Source organism: Glycine soja, chromosome 14 (genome assembly GCF_004193775.1).
Source record: "Glycine soja cultivar W05 chromosome 14, ASM419377v2, whole genome shotgun sequence".
NCBI lineage: Eukaryota > Viridiplantae > Streptophyta > Magnoliopsida > Fabales > Fabaceae > Glycine > Glycine soja.
In genome coordinates, this window is record NC_041015.1 from 28,393,507 (window position 1) to 28,411,175 (window position 17,669).

The 17,669-nt window shown below is 32.2% G+C and overlaps 2 protein-coding genes across 2 annotated transcripts; both read right to left on the bottom strand.

The window, feature by feature from the left end:
• Window positions 1-288: 288 nt before the first annotated feature.
• On the bottom strand, window positions 289-1,899 carry LOC114384426 (E3 ubiquitin ligase BIG BROTHER-related-like). Its single transcript, XM_028344089.1, has 2 exons — window positions 1,109-1,899; window positions 289-532 (listed from the first exon to the last, which is right to left on the bottom strand). The coding sequence occupies exons 1-2, from the start codon at window positions 1,715-1,717 to the stop codon at window positions 530-532; spliced, it is 612 nt and encodes a 203-aa protein (XP_028199890.1). The 5' UTR covers window positions 1,718-1,899; the 3' UTR covers window positions 289-529.
• A 2,822-nt stretch (window positions 1,900-4,721) lies between these two features.
• On the bottom strand, window positions 4,722-11,055 carry LOC114382941 (proteasome subunit beta type-3-A-like). The gene is made up of 6 exons (XM_028342486.1): window positions 10,775-11,055; window positions 10,569-10,676; window positions 7,923-8,012; window positions 6,271-6,355; window positions 5,546-5,640; window positions 4,722-5,043 (listed from the first exon to the last, which is right to left on the bottom strand). The coding sequence occupies exons 1-6, from the start codon at window positions 10,960-10,962 to the stop codon at window positions 4,995-4,997; spliced, it is 615 nt and encodes a 204-aa protein (XP_028198287.1). The 5' UTR covers window positions 10,963-11,055; the 3' UTR covers window positions 4,722-4,994.
• Between the last annotated feature and the right edge of the window lie 6,614 nt (window positions 11,056-17,669).

Below are 17,669 nucleotides of genomic sequence, written 5' to 3' on the forward strand. Positions count from 1 at the left end.
TGGTAAATGGGACAACAGCTGTCTCACGAATTGCCCTGTTTAGCCCACTTTAAAAAGGCAAGCCCCATGAAATTGAACCATTTTAACGGCTACAATTTGTTCTAATGCATTGACAAAAGTAAAATGCCACCATTGCTCCACGTAATGGTTTTTTTTTCTTTTTACATCTCACGTAATGCTTTGTTCTATATGATTTTAAATTAAGATAAGCAACTATAGAATATTGAAGCGAGTCCTTTGATTGAGGAAATAGGCTTCTAGCAGCTTGATATATTTTGATTCTTTCTCTAATTTGCCTCTTTGTCATGATTTATATATTTTTAAGTATCATCTTGTATTAATTCTATATACTATAAGTCCACTGAATGTTCTGTGTCGGCTAGGCTAAAGCCTTCTTTTAAGTAAATAAATAACTAGGTGTGATACATACGTAGACATAGTCTTTAATTTAGCAAGTTACGGCATGACAGCCTCCAAAGAAACAGCAACGAACCTTCTCACCTTGACACCTTCACGTGCCACCAACATTTTACTACAAGTCAATAATGTGAAAGAAATTAATGTGTATCTAACTACTTGGAGTTTAGTGATGAAGGTGCTCTGAGATGAGATATTGGTATGCTGTGCCATATTTATCGCATTGAAAACATATTTAGTCCAATGCATGCACTTTTGACAAATAGGAAGAATTGATGTTTTCCATAGGATTACTTGTCGTGCTAATAGTTAGTTTTTTTTATTATTCAAACAAACATATTTTTCCTGAATTCATTTTAATTTTAAAATATTATTTTAATACATGAATTAATAACCTCAAGTTTTCAAAATCAATTCTACTAAAATGTAAACAAATGGACCAAACACATTAATTTCTTCATATCCATCAACGTATTCACGAAATGAAACAAAGAATTGATAATAAAGTATAATTTGATTTTCAATCACTTTTATACCTTGGAACATCAAATTTCTGTTATTTACAATGTTACAAATTAAGCTCCAGAGCAGCTTTTATTTTCTCAAGTATTTCAAATTAATTAAGATTGCACAAAGTAAGGAAGCATAAATTTTACACTATCTAAAAACCAACTATATATTCTTAACTAACCATCTTGGGAGCTGAAATTTCGATGTTACATATTGGGCAAACCTTCTTAATTTGGAGCCACTTGCTTATGCAATCTGTGTGATAAGGGTGCTCACACTGAATTGCCACCAAAGATTCACCTTCTTCATATTCGACCTGACAAATCACACAACGATCAATTCCACTTTTGTTTTCAGCAGAATGGAAAGTGTGAGAATGCAAGCATGAACAGATCTCATGTGCTGACAACCCTCTCTTCTCTTGTCCTATAAAATCTCCCAACTCAATCAATTCCTCATAAGTCAATTCATCTACATCGATCTCATCTTCTTCCATATCTTCGTCATCTTCATTATCATAATCATCGCCGTTGTCATTGCTTCCTTCACTCTCAAGAAATTGAAGTTCTGATTCGAACTCTTGGCTCAGGAAAAAATCAGCATCATAATCATTGTCATCAAAAGAGGACTCACCCTCAGTTTCACTTTCAAATGATGCAAAAGTTGTGAATGTCCCACTTTGCTCTTGCAAGTTATTTTCTTGAACAAAATTGTTGTCAGAATTAGCTTGCTCATGTTGATTGTGTAATGGGGTTTTTTGGGGAGGTTGTTTGCCTTCTTCACGTTCCATTGAAGGACCAAAAAATTAAGGGTAATTACTAATTAGCCAAAAGAATTGATGGGTTGGGAAAGAAGTGATAGAGGTATTTGAGGACATCGATGGATGAAAGCACAAGTTTGGAAATTTCTTTGAAGATGAACAAAACTTGCATGTCAAGTAATAGGAAACCGTTTTCATGTATTCCAAATATTCCAGATTCTTGGCTATTCCTATTAATATAATACCCCCATCAACTTTTCTCTTTTTGGATAAGGCAGCTTACGTGCAAAGCAAAAGCTAAACATTATCCTTAAGTTGCAATATACCTTATTCCAAAATTGAAGGTTTCAGCTAGCAATTGCTGCTGCTTGCTTACCTCAACTTGTGAACCTTTCATTGTATATATAAAACAAAACAATTTTTGTAACTTTTAATTAAAAAAATACAGTCAAGTTGCAAAATAGCTCAATTTTTTAATACAATTTCATTGTATAAAAAATACAACTAAATAAATTTAAAGTTTAATTTTATACATGGTGTAACAATTTTTACATTACCAATTAATTAAAAATCATGTTAGACATAACTTTTAAAATAATTATTACAAAATTCAATAATATTACCTAATATGATAATGTAATATGTAAATACCATTTATGATTATGACTATGTTCGACAAGGCACATTTCAGCTAGTTTTTATGTTATTTTATTAATTGAAAAATTTGTTTGACGATTTGATAAATAATTTTTTTTAGTAGCTTCTAGTGTTTTTTAAATGTTACTTGAAGTAACATTTTTTGAAATGTTGGCTTCTAGCTTCTGATTTTTTATATTTTCTTTCATTTTTATCTAATTTCCTAGTTATCCTTTTTAATAAATCATTTTTCTGTCATTTTAAACTGTTCAGCCACTTCAGCGACTAATTTTATCAAACATTTATAATTTAATAAGTTAATTTTTCAACTTTCAACTACCATCTAGCTTTCAGCTAGCTTTTCACCTTCAACTGTGTTAGACAATTTTACATTATTAAATTATAAGTAAAAAATGACTGAAAAATAATAAAATTATGATTTATTTAAAAAGGGTAATAAAAAAAGTGATAAATATATTAAGGATAAAAATGGAAGAAAATAAAAAAAGTTAGAAATTAGCGTTTTAAAAAATGCTAGAAGCTACTTAAAAAATTATTTACCGAACAGTCAAACCAGCTTTTTAGCTAGTAAAAAAAGTTAGAAGCTAACTGAATACCTTGTCAAAACATAGCCATAGGTGAAAGCTGAAAACCTAGTTGCTGAAAGCTGAAAAATTAACTTGTTAATTATAAGTGTTCTATAAAACTAATTTGTTAAACGACATAAAAATAATAAAACTATGATATATTTAAAAAGGATAATCAAGAAATTTGATAAATATGTTAAGGATAAAAAAAAATATAAAAAATTAGAAGTTAGAAGCTATAGCATTTTAAAAAACGCTATTTCAAGTAATGTTTTAAAAAGCGCTAAAAACTACTAAAAAAATTGTTTATAAAATAGTCAAATAAATTTTTCAACTAATAAAAAAAATTAAAAATTAATTGAAATGTTTTATGAAATATATTTATAATAATTTTTAAACAGGAAGTAAAATTGTTAAATTTTTATTTATCTGTAAAAATTAAAGATGTTATTAAAAAATTTATAATAACTGGCCTTAATCAATTGAGTTAGATACTTTACAATAAAATTGTTAAACTAAATCTAAAAAATGTGCCGCATGCATCATATAAGATCTCTTCTAATTTCAATTTTAGCATAATGATTCATTTCCTTGCCCTAGGCCGCAAAAACGTCCATAAGGGAGAAGCGCACCACTTGCGGGACAAAACTTTTGATGCCTTTTTAACCTTTATCTTCCTCTTTCTCTTTTTTTGGAAAATATTTTCAGTATTTTTAGATATGTACCTCTTTTATTAAAATTAAGATACTCAGTATGTACAATTATTTTTCCTATTTTATTTTTTAAAATAAAAAATATCATTTTTAAAATAATAACTAAAGAAGTAGGTATTACAAGAATATCAAAATTTTATTCCACCTTTTTATTCACAGATTTTTTCCACCTTCTAAACCTTTTAGTTTAACAAACATAAAATGTAAAAACATTCCTGGCCTAGCCATAATTTTACAAACAATAAGAAAACCATGAACATATAATTATCTTGCACTAATAATATAAAACAATATTACATTGTTATCAAGTAGGAATTTGGCTAATTGTAAATCGCCCATAAAAGTTCTAAAATTTGGCTAACAAGCAAATAACAAATAGGAATTCAAGTGATATTGTGCCTTAGGCATAATAATAGTCATATTTAAATGCAAATTAAACCAGTCCTTTAAAAATCTAACTAAAAATTAAATTGACATAACTTTCATATTATAATTTGATTAGTTCAAGCAGTTAAATTTGTGGTTGGACTGTAGCTAAATTAAATTATATTCGAGCAAAAAAGCTTAACTGATTCCTGATTTAATCAGTTCAATCGGTTAGTTTATTTCATTTTTAAGACATTCAAACATGTTTTCAAGAAATGTATTTAAATTAAAGACACAAGTGAGTCATTTCATCCTTAGAGGGTTCTAAATTTATATTAGCAAAATTATCCTCAAAATCATGCTAAATCACGTGATGCAATGGATCTTGCAGGGAAAACCAAAGGATCTGCCTCCCGTTCCATCCGCTAATTTTCTCTATAATATCTTCAATCAAATTCATTGGATCCAGTTGAAAACAATGTATGTACGCAATCAAAATATGAAGTAGAAGAAAGAAGCAGTGTTTCTACACATCATTTTGTGCACCAATCTAGCTGCTCACCTTTGGTAGGTTCTCTCATCTCAACCACATTAACTTTATTAACCTTCTGAGAACTTTTTTTTTAAGTAGTTTATTTTTTAAAAAAAAGACTTTTAATACCCTTTTTGAAAGCAAATAATCATTTATACAAGAACACCAGAAGAAAGGAAGAAAAAAACGGGAGAAATAGATTTGAGGCAATTCTTGTATCATTCTCGTGCTTTGCATGCCAGTCTGCACTGAAAAACATTCCAATAGGCCACTCAAATTCACAACATGCCCAACTCAAGTATCTCCTTTTCACTGATAATCTAAATATAGAACAAGTGAAACCGTCAATATATAAATTTCAGGGTACATTTTATCTAAAGAGCCACAATAACAAGGTACCCTTTAAAACAAAGGAGGGTAAATGTCATGACATTCAGCTCCAAGCTAAACAGAAATCCCAGGTGGCTTATAATTCAATCCATCCTTCCCTTCAAAATCCTTTCCTTCACTTCATTTGGCGTGCTGCAGAAGACAGATCAACATACCAATAAGCCCTTACAATAATATATTATGATTAGGCATAAAATCAAAGTTAAATGTCCTAATTCCTCACCAATAAGCCCTTACAATAATATATTATGATTAGGCATAAAATCAAAGTTAAATGTCCTAATTTCGAGGAAGAAAAATAGTTATAAAAGTAATAAAAAGAGGATGTAAGACAACATTTTAGGGAACAAATAGAGTGTTGCAAGTTTCTCTTTGAAAGTGATTATAGTAATTGGTAAAAATAACGATTAGAAGTCACAACAGCAGACAATGGCCTAATAGATTAGAGGAACTTCCCTACTCAGGATTTGTTTTCATCATGCCTTATTGTGAAAATTATTTTTAATAGATGCAAAAGTCAGAACTTCCGGTCTGGCCAGTGGCTTGTACAAGTACTCAGATGGGAAATTGACAACAGCAGCATCTAAAAATCTAAAGATCAAACTGCTAAGAGAATCAGAATTTGTAAGCTTACACAACATAGACATGTCCTCCCCAGCCACTCAAACAATCACGATCTACAGATGATAGCAGTGCTTGGGAGATGGTCTCAAACAATTCCTCTGGTTCCTGTGTCATGATTAGAAACCAGGCAGAAAAAATATAAGCTGTGTCTCTTTAATGAACATTGAGAAACTATGCTTAAAGATCTTTGACGTTAAATCACAAGTATGAAAGTGGAAAACTTTGATGCTGAAACCAATCCGCAAAATTAAGGCACTAGTAAAGCATTAATGGTCTTTAGAATTTGAATCCCAGACTAACACACCATAGAACATCTTGTTCCCATTCAAATATTTTGTCCTGGATTATTAGACATTTCTACCAATGATGCAGTTTTATAACTTGATAAATACTTGAATTAACCTCATATATGTCTGCATATGCAATAGCATTTTATTATGTATTGATATTTTATACAGACTTCCTCCCTTCCCAAATAAAATACCATCCCGAATTCACTTGCACAATGATTAGTCAAACTTATTAGACTTAAAAAAACCTATGATGATTTGATTATTCGTCTATACTTTCGCAATGAAGCTTATTCAATAAATATGGTGCAATATAATGTCTACAATAGTACAAAAAATGGATTGTTTCTGGGTTGATTGCTAGAAATTATCCATGTTAAGTATGGTAAAACACGACTACATTAATTTGCAAAACCACAAAAAACAAACAAGTTTTGTGACCTACCATGTCAGGCTTAAACATTGCCTCACAAGCACCATACAGAGACTCAGATGCAGTGCCAGAAACAACAAAATCTTTTGCAAGCTCCCTGCATACAAGAAAATAGTAAGATAAAGAATTACATACATCCAGCTCATATGACAATATACAACTTACAGGTTATTTAATTTAGGTGGAAGAATTGCTTAAAAGGCACAATCAATCTAGAACAATTTCAGATTAGAGGATACAGAAGATGTAGGCATATGACAATATACAACTTACAGGTTATTTAATTTAGGGGAAGAATAATCTTGCATTAAAGGTACAATCAATCTAGAACAATTTCAAATTAGATGTGGGCATATGAGAAAGAGACTAATGGAGGATAAGCAATCCTGCTGAGCAAACTAATTAAACAGATAACAACAAAGAAAAAATAAATGGAGCAAAGCCGCTACTTTATCAGCTGTTAGTGAAACCTAATAAAAAAGGCAATGTTCTTTCCACGAAACATAACCAACACTTAATCTCATCCCAAATGAAGTGTTATGCCAAAGATACCTACTTAAAAATACAAGAGTTTTGTTCCAACAAAAATGCAGCAACATATAATACATATGTATGAGTATACAAATTTAAGCTTCTAGTTTCACAAATTTGGTCCATCTTCATCACTTCCCTTGTAAATCATTTTTGCCAACCCCAACTTGCTTTTATCTTTTATTAACTACCCAATTAATTTTTTACTTGTTTTGTATCATAGGCAGTGTTATCAATTGTGCATTGCAGAAAATGGCAAAAAGCCAATAATATGCTATATCATATAGCAGATAGCATCACGGGCATATAGCGGAAGTCACATAATGGTTGAAATATATGATATATATCAATTACATATGTATAAAAAATTATGAAAATAAAATAAAATACATAAAACTTGGCATAATATTAACTCAAAAGTTCAATTGCCTGGAGACTTGTCAGAGATGACAACAGGATGTGGGATGCATGCTGCAACCACAACACTGATAGCAGCTGCAATAGCGGATGGAGTCGCAATCACAGATCCGAGAAATTTCGCTATGCAATAGCTATATAGCACCTCTATAGCAGCTATTTAACAACACTGATCATAGGATAGAAAACCACCAATTTTTAGGCTATTGAAACTTGGAAGAACAAAACATTTATAAGATCTGTTCTCATGTCTAAAGTTGAAGGAGACCAGAATAAAGCTTTCTTCCCTTACTTTATTGAATTCAAAATAGTACATATATATAGAGTACAAAAGATAGGGAGAGAAGAGAGAGAGAGGCTATGACAGTGACAATGCACTGTTGCCCTCTGAAAAATGCTACCAACTAAGTTACTACAAATGGCTAAACTACAAGGATATTCAACATCTAATTTCCAAGTAGCTGGAAATGGAATAGCTGGAATTAATAAAGGTCAATAAAATTGTTCAAATATGCAGATGATGGTTGTCTCACACTCAGACCTTCAGCCAAATGCATAAAAAGATGCAAACCATTGCTCAGAACTGTATATGGTGCATACATATCACTTAAATAGCATTATACATATATACTACACATTGCTAACATTTGCAAGATTTTGCACATCACCAACCTCCCTCTACAAGAAAATATGGACTGTCTAATAATTCAACTTACTTTGCGCCAATACAATCCATTGTGCAAATGAATGGTTTGTCTTCATCCCCTAATCCAGCAATTACAGGCTGGCAAAAATATGGACCAAACCTGAAAAGCAAAAGAACGCAAACTTTGTTTTCACTGTTCCAAAAAAGAGTTTATTAACAATTTAAAATAACAAGAAAATTTTAAATCTCACAGTTTACTGTGATTTCTTATAATCAGAGGTCTGCAAACAAGTACAAGGGAGCCAAATAGGCACAAAATTTAACATGGTTCAACTTCAACCTACAATAAGCTATATTGGTCAACATTCAAATTGTGAATTGCTAAGCTAATTTTTGAATTGTGAAGCATCATATCATATCAAAATCAAATCTCAAGATACAAGATACACACACACACACATATATATATATATATGAGCTGGATGTATATTGTACTTATATGGCCGAGAACCCCCCCAGGCCATACCCTATATTAGGAAGTCCCTCAAAGGCAATATATGGCCGAATAGTTCAGTCCCTCGGATACGTAACACTTGAGATATTCAGAAATAATGAAATGCTTTGGACTATAGCGGTTAAAGGTAACCCTCTTAGTCCTCTTAAGGACTCGAGGCTTGGGGGACATGTGTACTGATATGGCCGAGAGCGGTCATACACTAGATCAGGAAGTCTCTTGTGCCAATATAAGGCTGAACAGGTTACAGTCCCGCAAATACATATTGGCTCTATGGAGATTAAGAAATCTAGCTTATCTTATTTTAATCCTGTCTAAACTCTATCAGGTAATCTCAGATCGCATTCCCTTAATCAAGAGGTAAGGCCCATGGACCTTGAGACCCATAAATATAACATGTATGGTATACTTCTGACTTGAGCATAGGAGTGCCTTTGCAAGTACCCTACGTAGGTTGGAAGAGAAGTACGACAGATATTGATGAGAATGATTCAGCATAACAAAGGAGAAAATTACCTAGGTACCCTGATGCAAGTACATATATACATACGTACACTCGTGCAACAGTTTTAAACTAGGAATTAACAAAACAATTAAATCACAAGTCTCAAAACAAAATAACAAGTCTCCTGATGATTATAGCCCTCCACCATTAGAATCGTAAGTATCAACAAAATTCCAAAAGACTACCATGCAGGATGACCCTCCACCATCAGAATGGTGGGTATCAACACAAATCCAAAAGATTATCATAGAGGATAGCCCTCCACCATCAGAATGGTGGGTAACAGTTTACACTATACAGTTTCCCATCTGGGAGTTCCAAACCACAATGCAACCAAAACATTTTCACCATATGCTGAGTTAAAAAAGACTCTCTTTGAACTAAATTTTCACATAACAATGATAAGTTGGTAACTCAGTTTTATTTCAAAACTCTACACATTCAATTTCAGCTACCAAAACGACTTAATAAGGCCTTTATATCTTATGCAATAATAAAGCTTATCTATTATAGACTAATATTATCATAACTCTGGATTCAGGTACTTTTTTAACAAGTATTAGGCTATGTTTGGCCCAACCTTTTTTCACCTTATAAGTTTTTTCTTTTTTTGAGCAGAGCTAAAAAGTTAATTTAAAGTTAAATTATAAAATAAGATCTTTAAATATAAAATATGAAGTTGTTTGGTAACTATAGCTTAAAATCTACCCACTTTCTTTTAAAAAAAATTAAGGTCCTTAAGAGATTTTCTCCAAATGTGTTTGGTCTAACTTCTCCATTTAAGAAGAAGGAAAGCAAAAAAAAAAAAAAAACTGGGCCAATCACTACCTTACTAAGCTCATTATCAAGCCAAATCAAGTCACAATTCATAAATAAACTGTTTCACAGTGATAAAAAAAACAGGGAGGATGAAGGGAAATGTAAAGTAACCAACCCCAGAATGTCATATACATGTTTTATATTCAAAACAAGGATAATAGACTTCCTCATAATATGTCCTGTTTTTTTTTTTAAGGGAGCACAGAAATCAGGAAGGGGTGAAACAAACTGAAGTAGGCAACAAAGAAAAGGGAAATATTTAGGTTCCTAGCGACAAGTAGGCATTTATACATACAGGTATTTTGCAAAAGAAACTCCAGTTTGTCTCAGCTAAGTTCAGAAATAAATATTTATCAGTAAAAAGGCTAATAATATGCTCATTAACACATTCTCTTAAACACACACTTTATTATTGGTTAAAATTTGTTTAAAATCACAAAATTATGCTGATCTCAATTCCTATTTAACGAGTCTCATGTGTTTCTCAATAAATTCCAGTCAATTACAGAGTGGTGAAAAGAGTCTTCTTAGAGCTACTCACTACTAATGACCATAGGACAAAGACATACAAACACAGTTATAGCTAACATCTAGGAATTCCATTACCTCATCCTCATCATAAAACTCAAATCCCAGTGCCATTTTGAAAGGAAACCTAGAATCCCATAATTACAAGAAAATCTACTCTATACACTAGGGTATCAATCAATTCCTTCAAAACTCACTAATAACAACAACCCACAATCAATTTCCATTCATACGACTTCGCTAGGCAGACCCCATTTTAAAATCGCCAAAAAATTAAAACTTCCAACAAATACTCCTTCAAAAGAAATCCAGAACAGTTTTTTTCTTTCCTTATATCTAAATTGCATTACCTTTTCTCATAGAGCAGAGCAGAGACTAAACTGGCAAAGGTCTCTGGTTTCATATCCCTCTCTTCACGCAGCTGGTACAGTTTGTGCCGGAAAACAAGACGCTGATACCTTAAAAAAGTAAACAAAGAAAAACAAAAAAACAATTAAAAAAAATTGGGGAAAAAAGAAAAGAAAAGAAGAAAATAGAAAAGGGTAGTACTACATACAATGTTTGAGCATCGGTGGCGAGGCCAGAGAGAGCGATGAAGAGCTTGTCGTGAATCTTGGAAATGCGTTGAAAATCCGTGGCTATAGTTTGGAGCTGAACGCCGAGCCTTCGGTCGCTGGCAATGGCGAAGCAGTTCTTGCCGACCATAGCCACCACGGCGCTTCCGTTGTACTCGAAGATCGACATCCTCTGAATTTGCAATTGCAGAGCCTTTGTTTGGGGTTAAGTCGTCAAATAATGTTGTCCTTGTCGTCTTAGTTAGTATTTCAAGAAGAGCACCCTAGTTTTCTTTGGGGTTAAGCCACCAAATAATAATAACATTTTATATTTATTTATTATCTATATTCTATAATTATAAATAAATTTAATTACCAATTTAATTTCAATAATTTTTATACTTATCTCTTTTACTCTTATAATTAATAAATGAATTTTTTAGTTCTTAAGTTTAATAAGTGAATTTTTTAGTCTCTAAAATTTACATTTTAATTCTCACTCCAAAAAAAATATATGTCTTTAATTTTTTTTTTAGTTAAAAAATCTTAATAACAGAGATTTTTTGGAAATTAAAATATAAATTTCAGGACTAAAATATTCACATATTAACACTAGGGAATAAAAGGAATAAGTTTGAAAATTATAGAAACTAAATAAGTAATTAAATCTAATAAATAAAAGATAATCACTCTTTATCTATCCTTTTACAAAACAATTATGTCTTTAATAAGTATAATAAATAAAAATAAATATTGAAATCCAACAATTATTATTATTTTTTCTCCACTTTTTTTTGAAATATTTTCTCTCACGTTTTCTGCTCATACTCACCAGGGAAGTTACCCCAATTTTATTCAAAAATTAATCCCTTATGCATGTAGTTAACTTCAGTGTCTCAATCCTGCTTGCTTTGATAGAAATGCTTTCAACAGAATTTGGGGAATGAAACTTGTCCACTACACCTAATGAAACTATTGTTGTGTGCTTCAATACATTTTTCTCTTTCATTTGCTGAAAGAGAAACGGTAATCTTAGAAAACCATTTGGCATTACAAACTAAAAAAAATGTCACGTTCGCATAAAATGATGTGAGTTGTAAGTGAGAGTTACTCAATAACTTAGTTTTTCCACTACTAAAAAAAGGCATTTTTACGACGCACCTTCGAGGTCGGTTGCAATATGACCGTCGTAGTAGGCAGGGCGGTGACATTTATGTAAATATTGTACTTTTACAATGACATTTGCATGTAACACCATCTTAGAAAGCTAATCAGGGACATTTTTGCAATTAAAAGGAAGTTATCTAAGACGGTGTATATGAAACACCGTCGTTGAAATTGTCACATATAAAGACAGGTTTCAATATTCACCATCGTTAACATTACTTTATAAAATGATATACAATCATTTTCCTGTCGCGCGCTAGGTCTTCCTCGAACTCCCTCTCTCTCAAAATTCTTCTTCTCAAAATTCCTCGAACTCTCTCGCAACACCATCACCTCCGCAAAGGAAGTCACACCCCCCTGAGCTTCGCATGGCGTGTGGCTGACTTTTTGAGCACCATGAGCTCGACCTGCAAGTGTTCTCCAAGGTAAGCTTGCATGTCTTTTTCTTTGCTTAAGTTTGACTTAACTTTAGAATGACAGTACCATGTAAGAAGAGTTAGGTCTATTTCAATTTGTGTTTTTCCCCCACAAAGCAAAGGGTTGTTGTTCTCTTTCAGTATTAAGTTTGAAAACCAACCTATATTAGGTCAAATGAATGTATTTTCTCTTTGTTTTAGTTCCATTTCTTTGTTTTATTTTATCCTTCCATAACTGGTATAGTTTTGTTATATTCGTTGTTGACACTTTGCATGGGTATTAAGTTTTAGTTATTCACTTGTAGCTGAATACTCTCTCAGTATGCAAGTGCATTTGACAATTTTATGCTTTGTTACCTTATGTTTTAACTTGACAGACAAGGACTGGGAAGATATCAAGTTTGGGGTGGACAATGAAGTAGACTTCTTTGTTGTCTCATTTGTCAAGGATGCTAGAGTGGTGCACAAGTTAAACCACTACCTCAAAAGTAATTTTTTAGTCATCTAATTTTCTTTTTATGCCTATGTATCTAGGTGTGTGCATCTTTGTGTGTAAGTTTGTCCTTTGTTGTTGTATTATTGGTTCTCTAATGGGAATCAATAATCACTGCCATTTGCAGAATGTGTTGGTGTAATAATAACTATTATTGGAAAGCCTCCTTAATTGTAGTCACACGTAGCCCACCTTAGTTGCAGCCTCTTTGAAAGTTGTCTTAATTGATCTCTCAAAGGTGGTGTTTATTTAGTCCCACATCACCGAGAGATATGACTTAATAGAGCTTTAAAAACTTGAGAAGTCCTTACCTTAGCCCACTGATTTTGTTGGATTAAGTTAGGACCAAAGCCTCAATTCTAAGAACTACCATGTTGTTAGTTAGGTGTAGAAGTTAGAAGCAGTAGTGTATTATGAGAATATTGATAGAAAATAACTTATCATGTATTAGCTGTTGTGTATTTAAAATTTAAAATTAGAAACTAACTTTGTGATAGTTATTCATAGAAAATAACTAATAGCACTTATTTATTAGCCCACCGATTTTGTTGGATTAAGTTAGGACCTAAGCCTCAATTCTAACAACTGTGATGTTGTTAGTTTGGTGTAGAAGATGTTGTTAGTTTGGTGTAGAAGTTAGAAGCAGCAGTGTATTTTGAGAATATTTATAGAAAATAATTTATCCTACATTAGCTGTTGTGTATTTAAATTTTAAAATTACAAGCTGACTTTGTCACAGTTATTCATAGAAAATAAGTAATGGCACTTATTTATTAGGATATTTTTATAGTAGAGTGTGTAATTAAGCATAAGGTTTTGTTACTTGCTGCTTCTGAACATAGAATACTCCCTGTAGGAGACTTTTGTCTCTGGGACAGAAAGTGAATTGTTGCTCTATCATTTCAAAATAATTGTCAGAGAAGCAGTTTCTAATTGTAATATTTAAGTAATACAGAGCATTTGGTATCACATTCTAATAATACATTATTACTTTTAACTCCTACCCGTTACTGTCCACATCTGTTTTTCTTGCCTCGGTTTTTGAATTATAATTTCATTTGGATGCTTTCTTTCTTCGTGCTCTATTTTTCTGTTAAATTGTTATTGCAATTCATTTCAAGTTGTTATATTGGTTAATTTTGTTAGAATTTGAACATCAAAGATTTGTCTTGGATCTTTTGGTAGTGCACGAAAGATCTTTTGGATGCTTAATGGTTGTCTTGTTAGTGTCTTCACTTTTCAAGGAATCAATGTGAAGGTAAAGTCTATAAAATGTACATGACATTATATGTGACTCAATTAGTTACTGAACATTGTACATGTTCATACTTGATAGACTTATCAGATGTTACCCAGGATTGCTATAATATGAGAAGTAGATAATAGAAATTTATTGTTGTCTGCAATATTTGTCTCTAGTGTTTTCGGTGGTGATTATGTTATTGAAATATAGATCAAAGCATCTTTTAGGCTTATAGGAATCAATAAAGTTGTGATATTATACAAAAATTACAAAAGGTCCAACTATAGATGCTAATCAAGATCTTCCAACAAGCCACAGATAAAATTAGGCCTCTTCGTATTTGTTATATGCTATATTTCTCTCTTTCCCATTGAGCTACCTACCCTGTTCTTTTTTTAGGGCATTTTCAATTTACTCTTGCCTACGGTAGCAACTTATTTAGTGTCTTGGAGCCTCCTTATTCTACACAAAGATTTGGCCATTTGAATCTTTGTAATGTTGGCTCCTTTGTTATCCAACCATAATTAAGTTTACTAATTTAGCTATTATAAACCTACCTACTCTTCATTCCCAGTTTTGTTTGTCAAATGTGGCAAGCAATTGACACCACAGGTTAGTGCTTGTAGTCTAGTTTAGATCCATAGTAAGGCATAAAAGCCAATTAAAATCATCAAGTTTCTATATTAGGAGAACTAATTGGTTTAATTCAACTTGTAAAAACAAATCAATCCCAATCCAGTTAAATTTAAGATGACAATAATAGTTTATTAGGATTTCTAAGTTCCAAGGAATCCGTGTCTAAGTTAAAGTGGCCTAGGAATGGTTATAGAAAGCTGAAAGCAGCGGATGATCATAAAGAAATAGATAGGGAACTACTTCCAACAACTGGATTGAATAGGGTGTGTTCTTAATCTGCATTTGTTCTCTCTATCTCTCTCTCTCTCATAACGGTAACTTGCTTGAGTGATTTTTATATTGAAAATAGGGAAACAATACACGCTGTGAAAGAAGTAAGAGAGGCCTTGGTAGTTGTGATGAATCCTATGACAAACAACTCTATGGATAGTATTGTGCTATTTGGAGACAACTTCAAAGATCTCAATAACAAATGCAATACAGTCAGTATGTTCGAATAGTTGTTTGGATTGTTGTTCTCCTTTGTTTCATTGGTAAGTTGTTGGTATGATTGTATGTATACTATATTGTACCCCTCCATACATTGTAAGTGCTGGCATGCAGCGGAATTTCTTATGAACAACTTCTTTCTACTTTAGAAATTGAGGAATTTTACTTTGTTACTCTTTTTATTATTTAATATGATTTATTTCAATCATTTGTATGGCCTTCTTGCTAATGCTTTTGCTTTTGCATCTCCTCATCCTAAGCTGTTGTTTATATTTCTACTTTTTTTAATTCTTTTTTTCCAAAATTGTTCCCTTTGTTTGCAAAAGTTACTCTTGTTGCTTTCTCTTCTGCTTTTCTATTTTTTGTTTCATTATTTTGTTGCTTTGCTTGTTTATTTCACATGTGGACAAGAGGTTATTTTGAATTCTACTAAACTTTATTTTGCAATGGGGCATTCTTTTATGGGGGGCTTCCAATTATCATGTACAAGTCTGTAATGTGAATGTGAAGTGTGTAGATTTGGTTACTTTTTTGCCCCCTTTCAATAATTTACGAATAAAATTTCCTAGTTGGTTGTATTTACCAATTGATTTTCTTTTTCCCTTAAGCTTATATCTTGGTACACATTGTTGGAAACTGTTCAAAATTTTCTCTGTTGCTATCATACATTCTTCACATGCACACATTATGTTGGCCCTATTTACCAACTGATTTCTTTTTTCTCTAAACACCCATAAGCTGATATCCTGGTCCATTCTTGGCAACTGTTTAAAATTTTGTCTGCCCACATTATACATGCCTCACATCCTTGCATTATTTTGGCTGTTTTTACCAACTTTTTTTCCTTGAACACCCTTAAGCTTGCAAGTTACATCTACTCCATTGTTGATAACTGTTTGATAATTTGTTTGCCCACTATAAAATGCCTCATCACATGCTTGCATTATTTTTATTATATATGATATATGTTGTTGCTTACACTTATTGGTATCCTGCAGCTTTAATTGCATTCCATGAAATGTAGAATAAAGATATAGATGCACGATCTATCAATTTGTTGTTGGAGACATCTCGAGGTACAGACAAGTTTTTGATGCAAATTCATATAGTCCCACATTGTCACTTGAGCAGGAGAGATAGAATAGATTTTCTGGATTCTCACTTAAGCTTTGGTATTACAGTTACAGTCTACCATAAGCACTTCCTCATTTTGTTTTTTGTTTTTCAATCTGTTTCTCCCCTCCCATTTCAAAATAGTCAAAGAAGAGCTCTCTCTTGTACTATATAATAGTAAGATGGAAATGATAAAAGGGGATTAGCCTATTTGATATTGTAATGTGTATCACACATCTTATATAATGTAGTACCTATTGATGTGCTAGATACTTTTTATACCTGTCTGGGTGATCATTCTTTTATGTTTTTGAATTGGTTCATATGCAGCTTTACATTCGATGTTGTTGGCTTGTGACTGTATTTAATTTTCCCTTGTCACCTATATATACTTATGACATATTTCTGTCTCATTTTCTTCCCTTTCAACTTTTTGCAGTCCTGATGGATATATGCATGTACCCGAGTCAAATTAAAGTGGTGTGTATATTTCTATTTTCTTTAATTAAACATTGTAATTGATCATAGGTTTCTGTTACATTTCTATGTATGTATATATATATATATACTCTAATTGTTACTCGTTCATTAATTTCATGCATTAGTGTAGGATTAATATATTCTAATCTGCTTTTATGTAATATAAATATCTTTCTAAGACAATGCTGACGTCAGCACGATCTTAAAAAGTCAGGCTTCAAAGACGGTGCTGACGTCAGGACCATCTTAGAAGTCTAGGCTTCAAAGACGGTGCTGACATCACGACTGTCTTAGAAAGTCAAGCTTTAAAGACGGTGCTAACATTAGCAACGTCTTAGAAAGCCAACCTTCAAAGACGGTCGTGACGTCAGCACCGTCTTTGAAAGTTAAGGTTTTCTAAGACGGTGTCTCTTCGACCGTCGTTGAAAGTTGGACACTTTCAACGATGTTAGATTCAAAGACAGTCAAACACCGTCGTTGTTTGTCTCTATCCACCGTCATAGAAACCACTTTTTCTACCAGTGTTCCCTTCTTTTTCCTAATGTTTGGTTCTTCTTGGTTTCACTTTCACTTTTGATTATTTGTATTTGTGTTTTTTTTTCTTCATTTTTTCATGTTTTTACTTATCCTGATATGCACATTTTAATTTTATTTGATTTTCTATTTTGGAGACTTCATTGATAAATATGCTTGGCTTTTCTAGTGATGGGTATCATATTTTTTGTGTTTTCATTTTGGCTATTATTTTTCTACATGTTGATGCATGCAATTTGATTCGAGATCCATCCCTCATAGATTTGCACCAACTTCAAGTCTTGAGCAAGGCAAGTTATTTAAGCTAAATATTTATAAGGTCATGA

What these genes read in the sequence shown, in the direction of transcription:
- LOC114382941 (XM_028342486.1), bottom strand. Translation starts at nt 10,962, where the DNA reads ATGTCGATCTTCGAGTACAACGGAAGCGCCGTGGTGGCTATGGTCGGC. An exon ending in GCCACCGATGCTCAAACATT is followed by an intron (nt 10,677 to 10,774) that starts GTATGTAGTACT and finishes TACTTTTTTAAG; the next exon opens with GTATCAGCGTCTTGTTTTCC. An exon ending in GGAGGACATGTCTATGTTGT is followed by an intron (nt 5,044 to 5,545) that starts GTAAGCTTACAA and finishes TGTCTTCTGCAG; the next exon opens with CACGCCAAATGAAGTGAAGG.
- LOC114384426 (XM_028344089.1), bottom strand. Translation starts at nt 1,717, where the DNA reads ATGGAACGTGAAGAAGGCAAACAACCTCCCCAAAAAACCCCATTACAC.